Here is a 16,996-nt window from a genome sequence, read left to right on the forward strand (position 1 = left end):
TCTCCTGCCTCAGCCTCCTGAGTAGCTGGGAATACAGGCATGTGCCACCATGCCCAGCTAATTTTTGTATTTTTAGTAGAGATGGGGTTTCACCATGTTGATCAGGCTGGTCTCAAACTCCTGACATCGTGATCCTCCCCTCTTGGGCTCCCAAAGTGCTGGGATTACAGGCGTGAGCCACCACACCTGGCTGAGACTCCATCTTTTATTTTTTATTTTATTTTTGAGATGGAGTCTCACTCTGTCACCCAGGCAGGAGTGCAATGGCGTGGCCTTGGCTCACTGCAACCTCTGCCTCCTGGGTTCAAGCCATTCTCCTGCCTCAGCCTCCGAGTAGCTGAGACTACAGGTGCATGCCACCACACCCAGCTAACTTTTGTATTTTTAGTAGAGATGGGGTTTCACTATGTTGGCCAGGCTGGTCTCGAACTCCTGACCTCATGATCCGCCTGCCTCGGCCTCCCAAAGTGCTGGGATTACCAGCGTGAGAGACTCCGTCTTAAAACAAACAAAACTACGGATAGACATTTAAATTTATTCATTTAACAACCACTCCCTGTTTTTCTCTGGGCTGGCATTGAGGCCCTAGAGGTTTTCAGACTTGGAGTTGGCCTCTTAGGAGCTCCTGATCTGGGAAGGAGCTCCAGAAACATCTTTCTCCCTCCTGCTTCCTGATTTCATTCATGAATTAATTAATGCCCATGATCACTGAGATGTGTGCACTGATTGGGGGGTGAACAGGATGCAGTGGGGATTCAGGGAATGTCAGCATCCATGCAGCCAGCACAAGGGCACGGAGCGGGAGGCTGGAGGCTGCTGGAAGATGTGCAGGGCCTTGAATGACAGGCAGAGGAATTTAGACTTATTGTGCAGGCAGTGGGGAGCCATGGAGGGTGTGTGAGCAGAGGTCAACAGAAGCCAGACTGGAGGTGAGGGAGGAGGCTGAGGCCCCGGTTCTGGGAACAAAGGACAGGCCGGAGCAGGGGCAGCAGCCAAGGAGACACAGACTAGGAGGGAGGTGCAGGTGGGAGCTGGAGGTGCCAGAAGTGTTGGCTTCAGGTGTCACTAAGTGAAGAAGAGGGGTTCCACAAGCCAGGGAAGGTGTGTGGAGAACAGAGGGGAATCTCAAAGAGCCCTAATTTGAAGGAAAGAGGAAGAACAGATATAGAAGGTGAGGTCAGCGGCCAGGCACGGTGGCTCACGCCTGTAAACCCAGCACTTTGGGAGTTTGAGGAGGGTGGATCACTGGAAGTCAGGAGTTTGAGACCAGCTTGGCCAACATGGTGAAACCCCATCTCTACTAAAAATACAAAAATTAGCTGGGCATGGTGGCACATGCCTGTAGTCCCAGCTACTTGGGAGGCTGAGGCAGGAGAATGGTGTGAACCCAGGAGATGGAGCTTGCAGTGAGCTGAGAGTGCACCACTGCACTCCAGCCTGGGCGACAGAGCGAGACTCCGTCTCAAAAAAAAAAAAAAAGTTTTGTTTTTTTTTTTGTTTTTTGGTTTTTTTTAAATAACATGAGGTCAGAGAGTTGGGAGACACCCCCATAGATGGTGGGTTCTTGGGAGCCAGGGAATGAGGGAGAGGATGTGTCTGTGAGCATCTAAACAAGAAAAACGGAGCTTCCTTAAAATGGCAGAAGTTTTAAATAGGATAAAAAGCTATTTTCTGACTGCAGAATTAAATCCAGAAACAGTTGACCTCAGTAAGTTTCTCTTCCTAGAGATTTTATGTATCCTTAAGTGGGGCCATCCTGAATTGATTTGTGATGTCTGCCTAGAGCAGCATGTTGGGAGGCAGTGTCCAGGCTTGGTGAAGGGTGCAGGGATCGGTTAGCAATGTCTGCCATGGGTGCAGGCTTGGAGAGAGGCTCTATGTGAGCCACCTGTTTAGGATTTCTGCTTGAGACATTTGTAGTCTTTCTGGGAAGATGCAGGGAAGCCCCTTGATGCCTGGGCTTCCCCAGGTGTGTCCAAGAGTTCATCTCATTTCAGAATTGAAAAAGACCCTTGGTGCCAATGATGTATCCTGCACTCTGGACGGCTGCTTGGAGGTCCCATGGATACTGGAGGGAGCAGGTGGGGAACTTCACAGGCTTCTGAAACATGCCAGTGATTGCTGGAGGTGGGGAGGTGGGGGCCACATGGGGTGTATGGGATTGTTGTGAGTGTGGGTTCATGGATGGAACAGAATGCACTTTGTCTTCTTACCCAGCCAGCCTGGCCAAGCTCGTGAACAAGCTCAGTGGGAAGTTGTGGAGTGCATCTGAGCCACAGAGGGACCCTCTAAACCCAGGCTCTGACATGCATGTGAGCTCAGCCCTCGGGGGCTGAGATTGTGGTGAATTTGTGTCTCATCTCTCTCTCTCTTTTTTTTTTTTTTTTTTGAGACAGAGTCTAGCTCTGTTGCCCAGGCTGGAATGCATAATCTCAGCTCACTGCAACCTCCTCCTCCCAGGTTCAAGTGAATCTCCTGTCTCAGCCTACCGAGTAGCTGGGACTACAGGCGGCACATGCCACCATGCCCAGCTAATTTTTGTATTTTTAATAGAGACGGGGTTTCACCATGTTGACCAGGCTGGTCTCGAAATCCTGACCTCACGTGATCTGACTGCCTCAGCCTCCCAAAGTGCTGGGATTACAGATGTGAGCCACCACGCCCAGCTTTTGTATACCATCCCTAATCCCAGGATTTAGGGGGCATCTCCCAATGGCTACTTCCTGTTGCCAACTTGGAAAGGGAGATTGTAGTGACACGGGCCTTAGGTTTACCACCAGCAAGAGCTTGCAAGATGGGCATAATTTGGGGGATAATTTTTTTATGCAGCAATAGCTAACTAATACACTTCCTAGCTGATCTGGGACAGAGAAACTGATCAATATTTACACTAACTTGGATAAATACTTAAACCGTCCTAGAAAGACTTCTAAGGCCAGGCACAGTGGCTCATGCCTGGAATCCCAGCACTCTGGGAGGCCAAGATAGGTGGATTGCTTGAGCCTAGGAGTTTGAGACCAGCCTGGACAACATAGCAAGACCCCGACTCTACAAAAATTTTAAAAATTAGTTGGGTGTGGTGGAATGCACCTGGAGTCCCAGCTACCCAGGAGGCCCAGGTGGGAGGATTACTTGAGCCGTGGAGATGGGGCGGCATTGAACTATGATTGCACCACTGCCCTCTAGCCTGGGCCACAGAGAGAGACTCTGTCTCAAAAACACAAACTAACAAATACAAACTTATGAGTGTTAGAATATTTCAGGATTTGCAATTGGATGTGAGGGATTGTAGATGGGCCCCTGAATTTATTTAACCAGAACCAAACCAACGGGCATTTGGTTTCTAGTCTTCCATACTAACAGCCAATGCCACAGGGATTAATCTTGTACATACTTTTTTTTTATGCAAATGCAGGTTCCTGTGGGCAAATCCTACAATGGGAAACCTCAGAATTTAAAGTATGTGTGTTTTTCACTTCAACAGAGGGCTGTCTACCATGGTAGCCTCACCTGGTGCCCTTCACCTTTGTCTGCGAGGTTTAGGAGCTGCTTTTAGCTCCTTTTCTGAGAACCTTCTTTCCTATCCTTCACCCTTTCATCTTTTGGCTGCTTATACATTTCTTTTTCTTTTTCTTTCTTTCTTTCTTTTTTTTGAGACGTAGTCTCGCTCTGTCACCAGGCTGGAGTGCAGTGGCAGCATCTTGGCTCTCTGTAACCTCCACCTTGCGGGTTCAAGCAATTCTCCTGCCTCAGCCTCCCCAGTAGCTGGGATTACAGGCGTCCACCACCGTGCCCGGCTATTTTTGTATTTTTAGTAGACACGGGGTTTCACCATGTTGGCCAGGCTGATTTTGAACTCCTGACCTCAGGTGATCCACCTGCCTTGGCCTCCCAAAGTGCTGGGATTACAAGCGTGAGCCACTGCACCCGGCCTACGTTTCTTTTTATTTTTAATTTTTGAGATGGAGTTTCACTCTTGTCACCCAGGCTGGAGTGCAATGGCGCAATCTCGGCTAACTGCAACCTCTGCCTCTTGGGTTCAAGCGATTCTCATGCCTCAGCCTCCCGAGTAGCTGGGATTACAGGCGCCCACCACCATGCCCCGCTAATTTTTGTATTTTTAGTAGAGACGAGGTTTCACCATGTTGGCCAAGCTGGTCTTGAACTCCAGATCCTTGGCCTCCCAAAGTGCTGGGATTACAGGCATGAGCCATTGCGCCTGGCCAACATCTCTATTAACTCTGATTTTTAAAGCACTTATTACATGCCAGGCATCTGACACATCTGATTTTTGACGTCCGTATATTTTCCATTTTACAGATGAGGAAACTGAGGCTGAGTGGGAAGGAGGGGCTTTTCCCAGGCAGCCAGACTCTGGTGCCCAGATCCAGCCACTCTGCCCACCACCTTCTCGAGGAACATTCCAGAGCTGAATCTTCACCCACATCTATCTTGTTTCTATTGGATAAATGTCTACAAGTGGAATTTCTGGGCCAAAACGGATGTGTCATCTTTAGGCTTTTGTAACCCCTGCAACTTCAGAAAACTGTGCCATTTTATACTCCAAGCAGCAGCATTTATTTTTGTATTTTCTCCAAGCCTTTCTTTATTTTAATTTTTTTTTTTTTTTTTGATACGGAGTCTTGCTCTGTCACCCAGGCTGGAGTGCAGTGGCAGGATCTCGGCTCACTGCAACCTCCGCCTCCTGGGTTCAAGGGATTCTCCTGCCTCAGCCTCCCAAGTAGCTGAGATTTCAGGCGCCCACCACCATGCCCGGTTAATTTTTGTGTTTTTAGTAGAGATGGGGTTTCACCATGTTGGCCAGGCTGGTCTCGAACTCCTGTCCTTAAGTGATCTGCCCACCTCAGCCTCCCAAAGTACTGGGATTACAGGTGAGAGCCACCACACCTGGCCTAATTTGTTTTTTTTTTAAATAATAGAGACAGGGTCTCGCTATGCTGCCCAGGCTGATCTCAAACTCCTGGACTCAAGCAATCCTCCTGCCTCGGCCTCCCAAAGTGCTAGGATTATAGGAGTGATCCACCACTTCCAGCCTCCAAATCCTTTCTAAACACTAGGACTTTTCATAAAAAGAAAAAAGCTATGCCAATTAGACACACACAGAAATCTCATTATTTTATTTTGAATTTCTTTGACTAAATTGAACTTACAAATAAGTTTATTAATGGCCGGGTGTGGCAGTGCACACCTGTAATCCCAGCACTTTGGGAGGCTGAGGCGGGCAGATCACTTTAGCTCAGGAGTTCAAGACCAGCCTGGCCAACATAGTGAGACCTCGTCTCTACAAAAAATACAAAATTAGCGGCCGGGAGTGGTGGCTCACACCTGTAATCCCATCACTTTGGGAGGCTGAGACAGGTGGATTGCTTGAGCCAAGGAGTTTGAGACCAGCTTGGGCAACGTGGCGAAACCTGTCTCTACTAAAAAAATAAATAAATAAATAAATAAAATTTTTAAAAAGCTGGACTGAGATGGGAGATTTACCTGAGCCTGGGAAGTCAAGGCTGCAGTGAGTGGTGATTGCACCACTGCACTCCAGCCTGGGTGATGGGAGTGAGACCCTGTCTCAAAAAACAAAATCCAAATATGTTGATTAGCCATTTACATGTTTGTAGTTTTTTTTTTTAATTTCAGTGAATTGCCTGTTCATAGCTTTTTTCTACTTTTCAGGAGTGTTTGTATTTTTCTTATTCATATCTAATAACTCTTTATATCTGAAGGATATGAAAGCTTTGTGATACAGGTTACAGATTTGGGGTTTTTTTTCTCCGCTTGCTGTGAGCCTTTTGGGTTTGTTTCCTAGCTCCAAATCTTAACTTGGTGTCAAGTTTCCTGGCTGGGAGACAAGCTTTTACCGACTTCCTCTGCTTGCCAGCAAAGTCATCTGCTAACTGGATATTGGCAGCCTCTCCGCTGTCTTGCAGCTGCTTCCGGAGTGGGTTCCACAGGGATTCCCCTGTGTTCTTGGTTCAGCTTGCAGAGGGACTTTCACACTCCATGGAGACCGTTTCCTCCCATTCTGTCTGGAGTTTTCAGCCCACCCCAAGACAATGAGATATTCTTGACCTTTCCACCTATTTCCCTCCAACCCCACCTTCCGAAATACATTTGCTCAATACATTTGTACTTCATAGGCTTCTTTAGCTGTCTTCCTTTTACCCTGGACGGGATGTAGATGTTAATTCTGGAACAATTGCAGCTACAAGAATTTGTCATCCTGCCCCTTTTGAGAAAACCATTGTTTGCCCTTGGGTCTAAATCCTTCCAGATGGGATGAGATGTATCTTGTCACCTCCTTTTTCTTACTTAATATGAAAAGACCCTTCCTCATCAAGTCCACAGAGTGTAAATTTGTCTTTATCTTTTTTTTTTTTTTTTTGAGACGGTGTCTCCCTCTGTCACCCAGGCTGGAGTGCAGTGGTGCCATCTTGGCTCACTGCAACCTCTACCTCCTGGGTTTAAGTGATTCACCTGCCTTGGCCTCTGGAGTAGCTGGGATTACAGGCGAAGCGCCACCATGACCGGCTAATTTTTTGTATTTTTAGAAGAGATGGGGCTTCGCCATATTGACCAGGCTGGTCTCGAACTCCTGACCTCAAGTGATCCGCCTGCTTCAGCGTCCCAAAATGTTGGGATTACAGACGTGAGCCACTGCGCCTGGCCTGTATCCTTCTTAAAAATTAAGTTTTAGTGGGGCATCATAGCTCACTGGTAATCCCAGCAGTTTGGGAGGCCGAAGGGGGAGGATTACTTGAGCCCAGGAGTTTGAGAACAGCCGGGGCAACATAGTGAGACTCTATCTCTACAAAAAACTTAAAAATTAGCTGGGCGTGGTTGAGTGCACTTGTAGTCCCAGCTACTTGGGAGGCTGAGGCAGGAGGATCAGTTGAGCCCAGGAGGTTGAGGCTGCAGTGAGCCACGATCATGTGATCAATGCCACTGCACTCTAGCCTGAGTCACAGAGTAAGACCCTCTCTGTGAAAATAATAATAATAGGCCGGGCGCGGTGGCTCATGCTTGTAATCCCAGCACTTTGGGAGGCCGAGGCGGGCGGATCACGAGGTCAGGAGATCGAGACCACGGTGAAACCCCGTCTCTACCAAAAATACAAAAAATTAGCCGGGCGTGGTGGCGGGCGCCTGTAGTCCCAGCTACTCGGAGAGGCTGAGGGGGATAGGTTGCATGACCGAGTCCCCCACGTCAACCTGGCGACAGACAAACTCTCAAAAAAAAAAAAAAAAAAAAAAAAAAATGCACTCCAGCCCGGGCGACAAAGCCAGACTCCGTCTCAAAAAAAAAAAAAAAAAAAAAGTGTGATACTAAGTCAATCAATTTGAAAATGCGGCACTAGAGTATTGGAAAACAATCCCTTGGCAGCGTTTCCATGAAAACACAGCCCTTGTCTCTGGAAGAGCTTGTGCTCAGAACGGTCCATTATCATGCCCTGACTCCATTTTCACGCCAACCCTGTAGGGTCTCTATGATCTCATTTTATAGATGGACAGACAGCCTCACACATAGCAAGCCCAAGGCGGGGACTGAATGTGACGCCAGGTCTGTGGACGTCATGACCTTTATTCTCCACAACCCTCAGTGACATGCCTGTGAGATCCAAAACCATGATGGCAAAACCCATGTTGCAGCAGGGGAAACTGAGGCTAAGGTCTCTTGGGTCCCAAACCAGGTCCTAAGTAGCCAAGTCTGTCTGGTGGCACAGCCCGGGTTTTATACATGGGGAAATTGGGCGGCGCATCTGGCGGAGGTCTCAGTGGTAGGAGGCGCCTGGAGGAAGCGCGGGTTCCTAACCCTAACCTCCCTTCCCTAACCTCCCTTCCACGCGCTCCGAGCGCTATGTGCCTTTAAGATGGGTGCGGGGGCGGGGCGTCCTGTGTAGGGCTGCAGGTGACGTCACTCCGGGGTTTGTGTCTCGGAGAGCGTCTGGAGGCGGGGCCTGCACTTCACGCCCGGCGCGCTCCTCCTCTTTCAGGCGCGCGGCCGGGCGGGGCCCCTATGACCCCTTAAAGGCGCGGCCGGAGTCCTCCCGCAGAAAAACGACTTAAAGGAGACGCGTGGCGCGATGGCGGCGGCCCCACGCGCGGGCCGGCGGCGCGGGCAGCCGCTCCTGGCGCTGCTGTTTCTGCTGCTGGCTCCACTGCCGCCGGGGGGCCCGCCGGGCGCCGACGCCTACTTCCCCGAGGAGCGCTGGAGCCCGGAGTCGCCCCTGCAGGCGCCGCGCGTGCTCATCGCGCTGTTGGCGCGAAACGCGGCCCACGCGTTGCCCACCACGCTGGGCGCACTCGAGCGGCTGCGGCACCCGCGGGAGCGCATGGCGCTATGGTGAGCTGAGCTCGCTGTCCCCATCGGGCGGTCCACGCGAGCCCCTGCTTGCTGTCCCCTTAAGGGTGGGTCCACGCGAGCCCCTGCCCGCTGTCCTCTTCTGGGCGGGTCCGCGCGTGCTTCCTGCTCGCTACCCCCATCGGGACGGTTCTACGCATGCCCCTGCCCGCTGCCCCCATCGGGACAGGTCCACGCGTGCCCCCTGCCTGCTGTCCTCCCATGGGGCCAGACACAGCCCTCCTCACAACACAAGCGGGACCGAGTTCCTCCTGCTGGCTCCTTTGGGGTGGGCTGGGCACCGCTCCTGCCTGCTGGACCCTACTAGGGCAGATCCGGCCTCACTGACTGGGGCTCTTAACTCCCTCTGGAGCACGTACACCTCCAAAGGAAGGAACCCAGAGCCCCCACTGGGGCGTTGCCAGAGGCCACATCTAACAGCAAGCCCTTCTGTGCCGGCTGCTGCCCTTAAGCTTGAACTCAGCCCGGCTCCAGGCCCCAATCAAACCCCTGCCCTCTGACCGGCGTGGGTGGAGTCCAGGACCAGATGGCCCAGAAGGAAGTGGATGCTTTCTTGGTAGGGAATGGGGCAGAGCTCTGAAGAAGCCTCTGACTGGTGACTTCTCACTCCCTGCCTCAGTTTTCTCAAATGGAAAATGGGTCTAGGTGCAGTGGTTCACGCAGTAATCCTAGCAATTTGGGAGGCCAAGGTAAGCGGGTCACTTGAGCTCAGGAGTTCGAGACCAGCATTGCCAACATGGCAAAACCCCGTCTCTAGAAAAAAAATACAAAAATCAGCCAGGTGCAGTGGTGTGTGCCTGTAGTCCCAACTATTCAGGAGGCTGATGCAGGAGAATCGCTTGAGCCCAGGAGTTCGAGGCTGCAGTGAGCTATGATTGTACAGAGTAAGACCTGCCTCTAAAAAAAGAAAAAGAAAAGAAAATGAGTGTATTAATATAATTTTCTTTTTGGGTTTGTCTCTGAAGATTAACCAGTTAATGGATGTGGAGCCCTTGGGTCTGGCATGGGCTTGGCTCTCAGTGATTTTATTATGATTACTGTCATTGCTGGTGTTATTGTCACCTTAATTTATTGGGCAGAATTAGCTCTTGGCACCACAGTCAAACTAAACTCCCAAATGTCTCTTTTCCTTCCACCTGATTTCCCAGTCTGGATAATCCAAATACACAATTGGTACTTAACAAATGTTAGTTGAATGAATAAATGACTGCAGCCTACTGAAGTGGTGTGGCTCACAGGAGAAGATGAAGGCAGGGTAAGGGATTTATGAGATATACTGGGAGATATACTTTTTTTTTTTTTTTTAGACGGAATCTTGCTCTGTCGCCCAGGCTGGAGTGCAGTGACATGATCTCAGCTCATTGCAACCTTCTGCCTCCCGGGTTCAAGTGATTCTCCTGCCTCAGCCTCCCGAGTAGCTTGGGATTACAGGCGTGTGCCACCACACCTGGCTAATTTTTGTATGTTTTTTTTTTTTTTGAGACGGAGTCTTGCTCTGTCCCCCAGGCTGGAGTGCAGTGGCGCAATCTCGGCTCACTGCAAGCTCTGCCTCCCGGGTTCACACCATTCTCCTGCCTCAGCCTCCTGAGTAGCTGGGACTACAGGCGCCCGCCAACACGCCCGGCTAATTTTTTGTATTTTTAGTAGAGACGGGGTTTCACCGTGTTAGCCAGGATGGTCTCGATCTCCTGACCTCGTGATCCGCCCGCCTCGGCCTCCCAAAGTGCTGGGATTACAGGCTTGAGCCACCGCGCCCGGCAATTTTTGTATTTTTAATAGAGGCAGGGTTTCACCATTGTGGCCAGGCTTGTGTCGATCTCCTGCCCTCATGATCTGCCCGCCTCAGCCTCCCTAAGTGCTGGGATTACAGGCATGAGCCACAGCGCCCTGCTGAGATATACTTTTTTTTTTTGATACAGGGTTTTACATCCGTCGCCCAGGCAGGAGTGCAGTGGTGCAATCCCAGCTCACTGCAACTTCTACCTCCTGGGTTCAAGTGATTCTCCTGCCTCAGCTTCTTGAGTAACTGGGACTACAGGCGTACGCCACTGCGCCCAGCTCATTTTTGTATTTTTTCTAGAGACGGGATTTTGCCCTATTGGCCAGGCTGGTCTCGAACTCCTGAGCTCAAGGGACCTGCCCACCTCGGCCTCCCAACATACTGGGATTACAGGCGTGAGCCATTGCACCCAGCTGGTTTATGATATATACATTTCATTTTAAAATATTTTTTATTTGTTTATTTTTTGAGACTGAGTCTCGCTCTGTCACCCAGGCTGGGGTGCAGTGGCACGATCTTGGCTCACTGCAACCTCCTCCTCCCAGGTTCAAGCGATTCTCCTGTGGGTTCAAGCGATTCTCCTGCCTCGGCCTCCTGAGTAGCTGGGATTACAGGCGCCCGCCACCACACCCAGCTAATTTTTTGTATTTTTAGTAGAGATGGGGTTTCACCATGTTGGCCAGGCTAGGCTCAAATTCCTGACCTCAAGTGATTCGCCCGCCTCGGCCTCCCAAAGTGCTGGAATTACAAGCGTGAGCCACCATGCCCGGCCTAATTTTTGTATTTTTAGTAGAGATGGGGTTTCACCATGTTGGCCAGGCTGGTCTCGAACTCCTGACCTGAGGTGATACACCCGCCTCGGCCTCTCAAAGTGCTGGGATGACAGGAGTGAGCCACTGTGCCTGGCCTGATCTATACATTACAAAAATTGCCACGTGTGGTGGCTCACTCCTGTCATCCCAGCAATTTGGGAGGCTGAGGCGGGTGGATCACCTGAGGTCAGGAGTTCGAAAGCAGCCTGGCCAACATGGCGAAACCCCATCTCTACTAAAAATACAAAAAATAGCTGGGCATGATGGCGTGCACCTGTAATCCCAGCTACTCGGGAGGCTGAGGCAGGAGAATTGCTTGGACCTGGTAGGCGGAGGTTGCAGTGAACCAAGATTGTGCCACTGCACTCTAGCCTGGGCGACAGAGCAAGACTCTGTCTCAAAAGAAAAAAAAAATTAAGTTACACATATTTGTTAGTGAATGTGGTTTGCATGATCTTAGATGCTCGGTAATAAAACAGCCAATCACTAATGTGTCTTTCCAAAGTTAGCTTGTTTAATCCTTCCACTTCCCAGTAAACTGGGTCCTGTTCCCACCCCCATGTTACAGATGAGGAAACTGACATGGAAAGGGAGAAATGGGCCGGGCGCGGTGGCTCAAGCTTCTTAAGTCCAGCACTTTGGGAGGCCAAGGTGGGCGGATCACGAGGTCAGGAGATCGAGACCAGCCTGGCCAACACGGTGAAACCCCGTCTCTACTAAAAATACAAAAAAATTAGCCGGGCGTGGTGGTGGGCGCCTGTAGTCCCAGCTACTCAGGAGGCTGAGGCAGGAGAATGGCGTGAACCCGGGAGGCGGAGCTTGCAGTGAGCCAAGATCACGCCACTGCTTTCCAGCCTGGGCAACAGAGCGAGACTCCGTCTCAAAAAAAAAAAAAGGGAAAGGGAGAAGTGTCCTGTCTGGGGCTACATAGCTGGTGGGAGGCCAGTTGGGGATGGTAGTCCTCGACTTGCCTCGCTGCTGCCTGGCCCTGCCTCAGTTTCCCCAGCTGCGCCGCCTGTCCCCTCTCCCTGCAGGGTGGCTACAGACCACAACATGGATAACACGTCAACTGTGCTGCGGGAGTGGCTGGTGGCCGTGAAGAGTTTGTACCATTCCGTGGAGTGGCGGCCGGCGGAGGAGCCCAGGTGAGCGCCTTTCCCCTGCTCCTAGTCTGACTGGGCTTTGCCTCTGCTCACACACCCTCTATGGCTCCCTGTTGCCCCAGGACAGAATTACAGGCCCTCGGTCCCTGCCTCTCCAGCCCAGCCAGGCAGCATTAAGCTACTCTGACCCTCCCTCAGCTTTACAAATAGGCCATAATCCTCCTGCCAGACCTTTGCCCAAGCCGTTCCCTGCACCTAGAATTCCTTCACTCCCTTTTTCTTCTGGGGACGCCCACTGCTTTGTTCACTGGCTCACTGACTCAGTCTTGGTCCCAGCACTGGCTTTGCTGTTTATCTACTTCCTAAGGCCCTGGGCAGCATGGACTCCCTGCCCCCACCCAGTTCCTTTCTGGGTTTTTTTTTTTTTTTTGAGACAGAGTCTCACTCCCTCACCCAGGCTGGAGTGCAGTGGAGTGAACACAGCTTACTGCAGCCTTTACCTCCTGGTCTCAAGCTATCCTCCTGCCTCAGCCTCCTGAGTAGCTAGGACTACAGGCACATGTAACCATGCCTAGCTAATGTTTTTGTATTTTTCGTAGAGATGGGTCTCGCTATGTTGCCCAGGCTGGTCTCAAAGTGCTGGCCTCAAGCGATCCTCCCACCTCTGCCTCCCAAAGTGCTGGGATCGCAGGCGTGGGCCACTGCACTGGACCCCAGTGAGCTTCCTTCCTTCCCTCCAGTGTGCCTCGGGCTTTCTTCCCTCCAGGCCTTTGCACAGGCTGTACCTCCAGCCAGGGACATTCTCCCCACTTCTCTTTCCTCGTCGTTTCCTTTTTCCCATCCCTCAGATCAGCTGATCAGTGAGCCGACATGTCCCCTCCTCCAGGAAGCGCTCTCTGAGTACCCTGAAGGCAGCTCAGGCCCTCACTGGGCTTTGATAGTGCCTTGTGGTGTCCACATCACAGCTGCCTCCCCATAGGTCCTACCCGGATGAGGAAGGCCCGAAACACTGGTCTGACTCACGCTATGAGCATGTCATGAAGTTGCGCCAGGCAGCCCTGAAATCAGCTCGAGACATGTGGGCTGATTACATCCTGGTAAGTTTCTCAGCCAGCTGGCTATGGATCACGGGCAGGTCTGGGTATCCCCAGGGAAGGCGGAGCAGCAGGATGCCAGGACCATCCTTAATGTCATTTTGCAGAAGGGTAAACTGAGGCTTAGCGAGGGGAGATGAGTTGCTTGAGGTGATATGGTTGGTCAGTGGAGGAGGAGCTGGGATTCCTTTGATCCTCAGCACTAGGAATGAATGGGCTTTTCTGTCCCGAGTTGTCCCCTGTGTTTGGACACTTGGGTCAAGTCCATTTTTATTTTTTTATTTTTTTGAGACAGAGACTCACTCTGGTGCCCAGGCTGGAGTGAAGTGCCGCAATCTCGGCTCACTGCAACCTCTGCCTCCTGGGTTCAAGCGATTCCCCTGCCTCAGCCTCCCGAGTAACTGGGACCATAGGCACCCACCACCATGCCCGGCTAATTTTTTATTTTTATTTTTGTAGAAGCCAGGCATGGTGGCTCATGCCTATAATTTCAGCACTTTAGGAGGCCAAGGCCAGTGGATCACTTGAGGTCAGGAGGTCGAGACCAGCCTGGTCAACATGGTGAGACCCCATCTCTACTAAAAATACAAAAATTAGCCGGGCATGGTGGCAGGTGCCTGTAATCCTGGCTACCTGGGAGGCTGAGGCAGGAGGATCTCTTGAACCTAGGAGGCAGAGGTTGCAGTGAGCCGAGATCGTGCCACTGCACTCCAGCCTGGGCGACACAGTGAGACTTCATCTCATAAATAAATAAGCAAATAAGTATTTTTTAAAAATAACAAATAAAAAATATTTTTGTAGAGATGGGGTCTTGCTATGTTGCCCAGGCTGGTCTCCAACTCCTGGGCTCAAGTGATCCTCCTGCCTCGGCCTCCCAAAGTGCTGGGATTACAGGCATGGGCCACCATGCCTGGCCATGTCACGTCTGTTTTTATCACCATCATATGTAATGGCCAAACCTTTGGGTCACTTCCAAGAAGCGGGAGGAAGGGGTCAGGGGCTGGGGGGTGGTGGCCACATTGAATTGCTGAGGCCTGACTTGCACTTCCTCCTCCTGTGGGGACATTGTCTCATGGGGAAGGGAACGGTTGAGTCTTTTTATTTTTTATTTTTTTCTTGGGCCAAGATCGCGCCACTGCACTCCAACCTGGGCCACAGTATGAGACTCTGTCTCAAAAAAAAAAAAAGACTTACAGATTGAATATTACTATTATTTTTTAATTTGTATAAACTTATGGAGCACAAGTGTAATTCTGTTACATGCATAGATTGTGAAGTGGTGAAGTCAGAGATTTTGGGGCATCCATCTCCCAAATAATATACACTGAACCCATTACACAATTTTCTATGATCAACCCCAAATGTTACTTCAGCCTTCATACTTTCCTATATTCTCCTGATTTTCTTTTTTCTTGTTTTTTTGAGACAGAGTCTCACTCTGTTGCCCAGGCTGGAGTGCAGTGGCGCAATCTCGGCTCACTGCAACCTCCTCCTCCTCCTGGGTTCGGGTGATTCTTCTGCCTCAGCCTCCTGAGTAGCTGGGATTACAGGCCCCTGCCATCATGCCTGGCTAATTTTTGTAATTTTAGTAGAGACGGGGTTTTGCCATGTTGGCCAGGCTGGTCTCAAAAGTCCTGACCTCAGGTAATCCAGCTGCCTTGGCCTCCCAAAGTGCTGGGATTATAGGTGTGAGCCACCACATCCAGCCCATCTCTTAAAACAAACTAACAAACAAAAAACAGAAAAGAAAAAGAAAGGAATCAAGTGAGCAAAGTGATTACGATGCAGTGGTGGCCAAAGGTCCAACTACACAGGCCAGTGGAGGCACTTGGTGTCTATCTGGAGGGGAATGGGGAGCCATGGACGGTGTGTGAGCAGGGGAGGTCTGTGTTCTGATTTAAGATTTTCAGAAGCCGCTGTGGACCAGGCGCGGTGGCTCATGCCTCTAAACTCAGTACTTTGAGTGGCTGAGGCAAGTGGATTGTTTGACTTCAGGGGTTCGAGACCAGCCTGGTCAACATGGTGAAACCCTGTTTCTACCAAAATACAAAAACTAGCTTGGTGTGGTGATGCGCACCTGTAACCCCAGCTACTTGGGAGGCTGAGGCAGGAGAATCTCTTGAACCCGGGAGGTGGAGGTTGCAGTGAGCTAAGATCGCGCCACTGCACTCCAGCCTGGGCGACAGAGTGAGACTCCGTCTCAAAAAAAAAAAAAAAGCCACACAGTAGCAGGAAGCTGGAGTAGAGGCCCAAGCAGGGTACCAGTGATTGATGGACAGGCCTGCATGGGGTGGGGGCCGTGGAGAAAGGCGGGGGGTTCAGGATGCATCATAAGGTGAAGGAGACAGGTTCTGCTTTGACACTGGATGTGAAGGTGCCAGGGAGAGAGGAACGGGGACAGTGCCACGTCTAGGGAAGACGGATGGAGCTCCTGAGGGGACCCTTTCGTTTGGTGCCTTATCAAACCATTTTATAGGTGAGGAAACAGAAGCTGACAGAGGGAGGGGACATCTTGCCTGGTGGGGTGTCAGACTGGCAAGGAGGCAGAGAGGTGGATCTGGAGCCTTCCAGAGCCTTCTGACACAAAGCTGCCTTGTCCTGCCTCTAGGATTTTGCTTTTGTGGTTTGAGGTTGCCTGGCTTTAGTTTTTTTTTCCTCAGCAAACTGGGGTGGAGCTCAAAGTGCTGGTTCAAAACTCAAAGTGGCTTTTGACACAAAATAATATTTTCGTGTTTCTTTTTTTTTTTTTTTTTTTTTTTTGAGGCAGAGTCTCACTCTGTCGCCTAGGCTGGAGTGCAGTGGCGCGATCTTGGCTCACTGCAGCCTCCACCTCTTGGGGTCAAGTGACTCTCCTGCTTCGGCCTCCCAAGTAGCTGGGATTACAGACGCCTACCACCATGCCCGGCTATTTTTTTTTTTTTTTTTTTTTTTGAGACGGAGTCTCACTCTGTCACCCAGGCTGGAATGCAGTGGCACGATCTCGGCTCACTGCAAGCTCTGCCTCCCAGGTTCATGCCATTTTCCTGCCTCAGCCTCCTGAATAGCTGGGACTACAGGCGCCCACCACCACGGCCGGCTAATTTTTTGTATTTTTAGTAGAGACAGGGTTTCACCGTGTTGGCCAGCATGGTCTCGATCTCCTGACCTTGTGATCCACCCGCCTTGGCCTCTCAAAGTTCTGGGATTACAGGCGTGAGCCACCGCGCCCAGCCCGGCTAATTTTTTTTGTATTTTTGTAGAGACGGGGTTTCACCATGCTGACCAGGCTGATCTCGAACTCCTGACTTCAGGTGATCCACCTCATCCTCCCAAAGTACTGGGATTACTGGTGTGAGCCACTGCGCCTGGTCACAAAACTATATTTTTGTAACTGGGGACTTTGGAACCCATATTGGAATGTGAAATAGTTTGTCTAATGTTTTAAAATGATCATTTGAAGGTCCCCTTTTCTCTCTCTTTTTACAAAAGCTATGGATGTTACTCGCAGGAAAAAAAAAATAAGAAAAATATACGGGCCGGGGATTGCTCATGCCTGTAATCCCAGCACTTCGGGAGGCCAATGTGGGAGGATCATTTGAGGTCAGGAGTTCAAAACCAGCCTGGGCAACATAGTGAGACCCCCATCTCTACAAAAACTAAAAAAAAAAAATTAGCCAGGTGTACTGGTTTGTGTCTGTAGTCCCAGCTAATTGGGAGGCTGAGGTGGGAGGATTGCTTGAGCCCAGGAGTAGGAGGCTGCAGTGAGCCATGATTGTGTCACTGTTCTCCAGCCTGGGTGACAGAGCGAGACCCTTAAGCTTCGTATATGTGTATGTGTGTGTGTGTATATAC

At 50.7% G+C, this 16,996-nt stretch overlaps 2 protein-coding genes across 2 annotated transcripts in view; both read left to right on the forward strand.

Moving 5' to 3' along the window:
- Positions 1-4,594, forward strand: part of NIBAN3 (niban apoptosis regulator 3) — a 25,862-nt gene extending 21,268 nt beyond the window's left edge. Inside the window, 2 exon segments of the mRNA XM_058425767.1 lie at positions 1,970-2,081; positions 4,321-4,594. Coding sequence (XP_058281750.1) covers positions 1,970-2,081; positions 4,321-4,433 — 225 coding nt within the window. The 3' untranslated portion in view covers positions 4,434-4,594.
- A 3,324-nt stretch (positions 4,595-7,918) lies between these two features.
- COLGALT1 (collagen beta(1-O)galactosyltransferase 1) overlaps positions 7,919-16,996 on the forward strand; it is a 28,054-nt gene continuing 18,976 nt past the window's right edge. Inside the window, exons 1-3 of the mRNA XM_032170101.2 lie at positions 7,919-8,358; positions 12,003-12,113; positions 13,051-13,168. Coding sequence (XP_032025992.1) covers positions 8,099-8,358; positions 12,003-12,113; positions 13,051-13,168 — 489 coding nt within the window. The 5' untranslated portion in view covers positions 7,919-8,098. The remainder of the gene's footprint in view (positions 8,359-12,002; positions 12,114-13,050; positions 13,169-16,996) is intronic.

Source organism: Hylobates moloch, unplaced genomic scaffold, assembly GCF_009828535.3.
Source record: "Hylobates moloch isolate HMO894 unplaced genomic scaffold, HMol_V3 SCAFFOLD_12, whole genome shotgun sequence".
NCBI lineage: Eukaryota > Metazoa > Chordata > Mammalia > Primates > Hylobatidae > Hylobates > Hylobates moloch.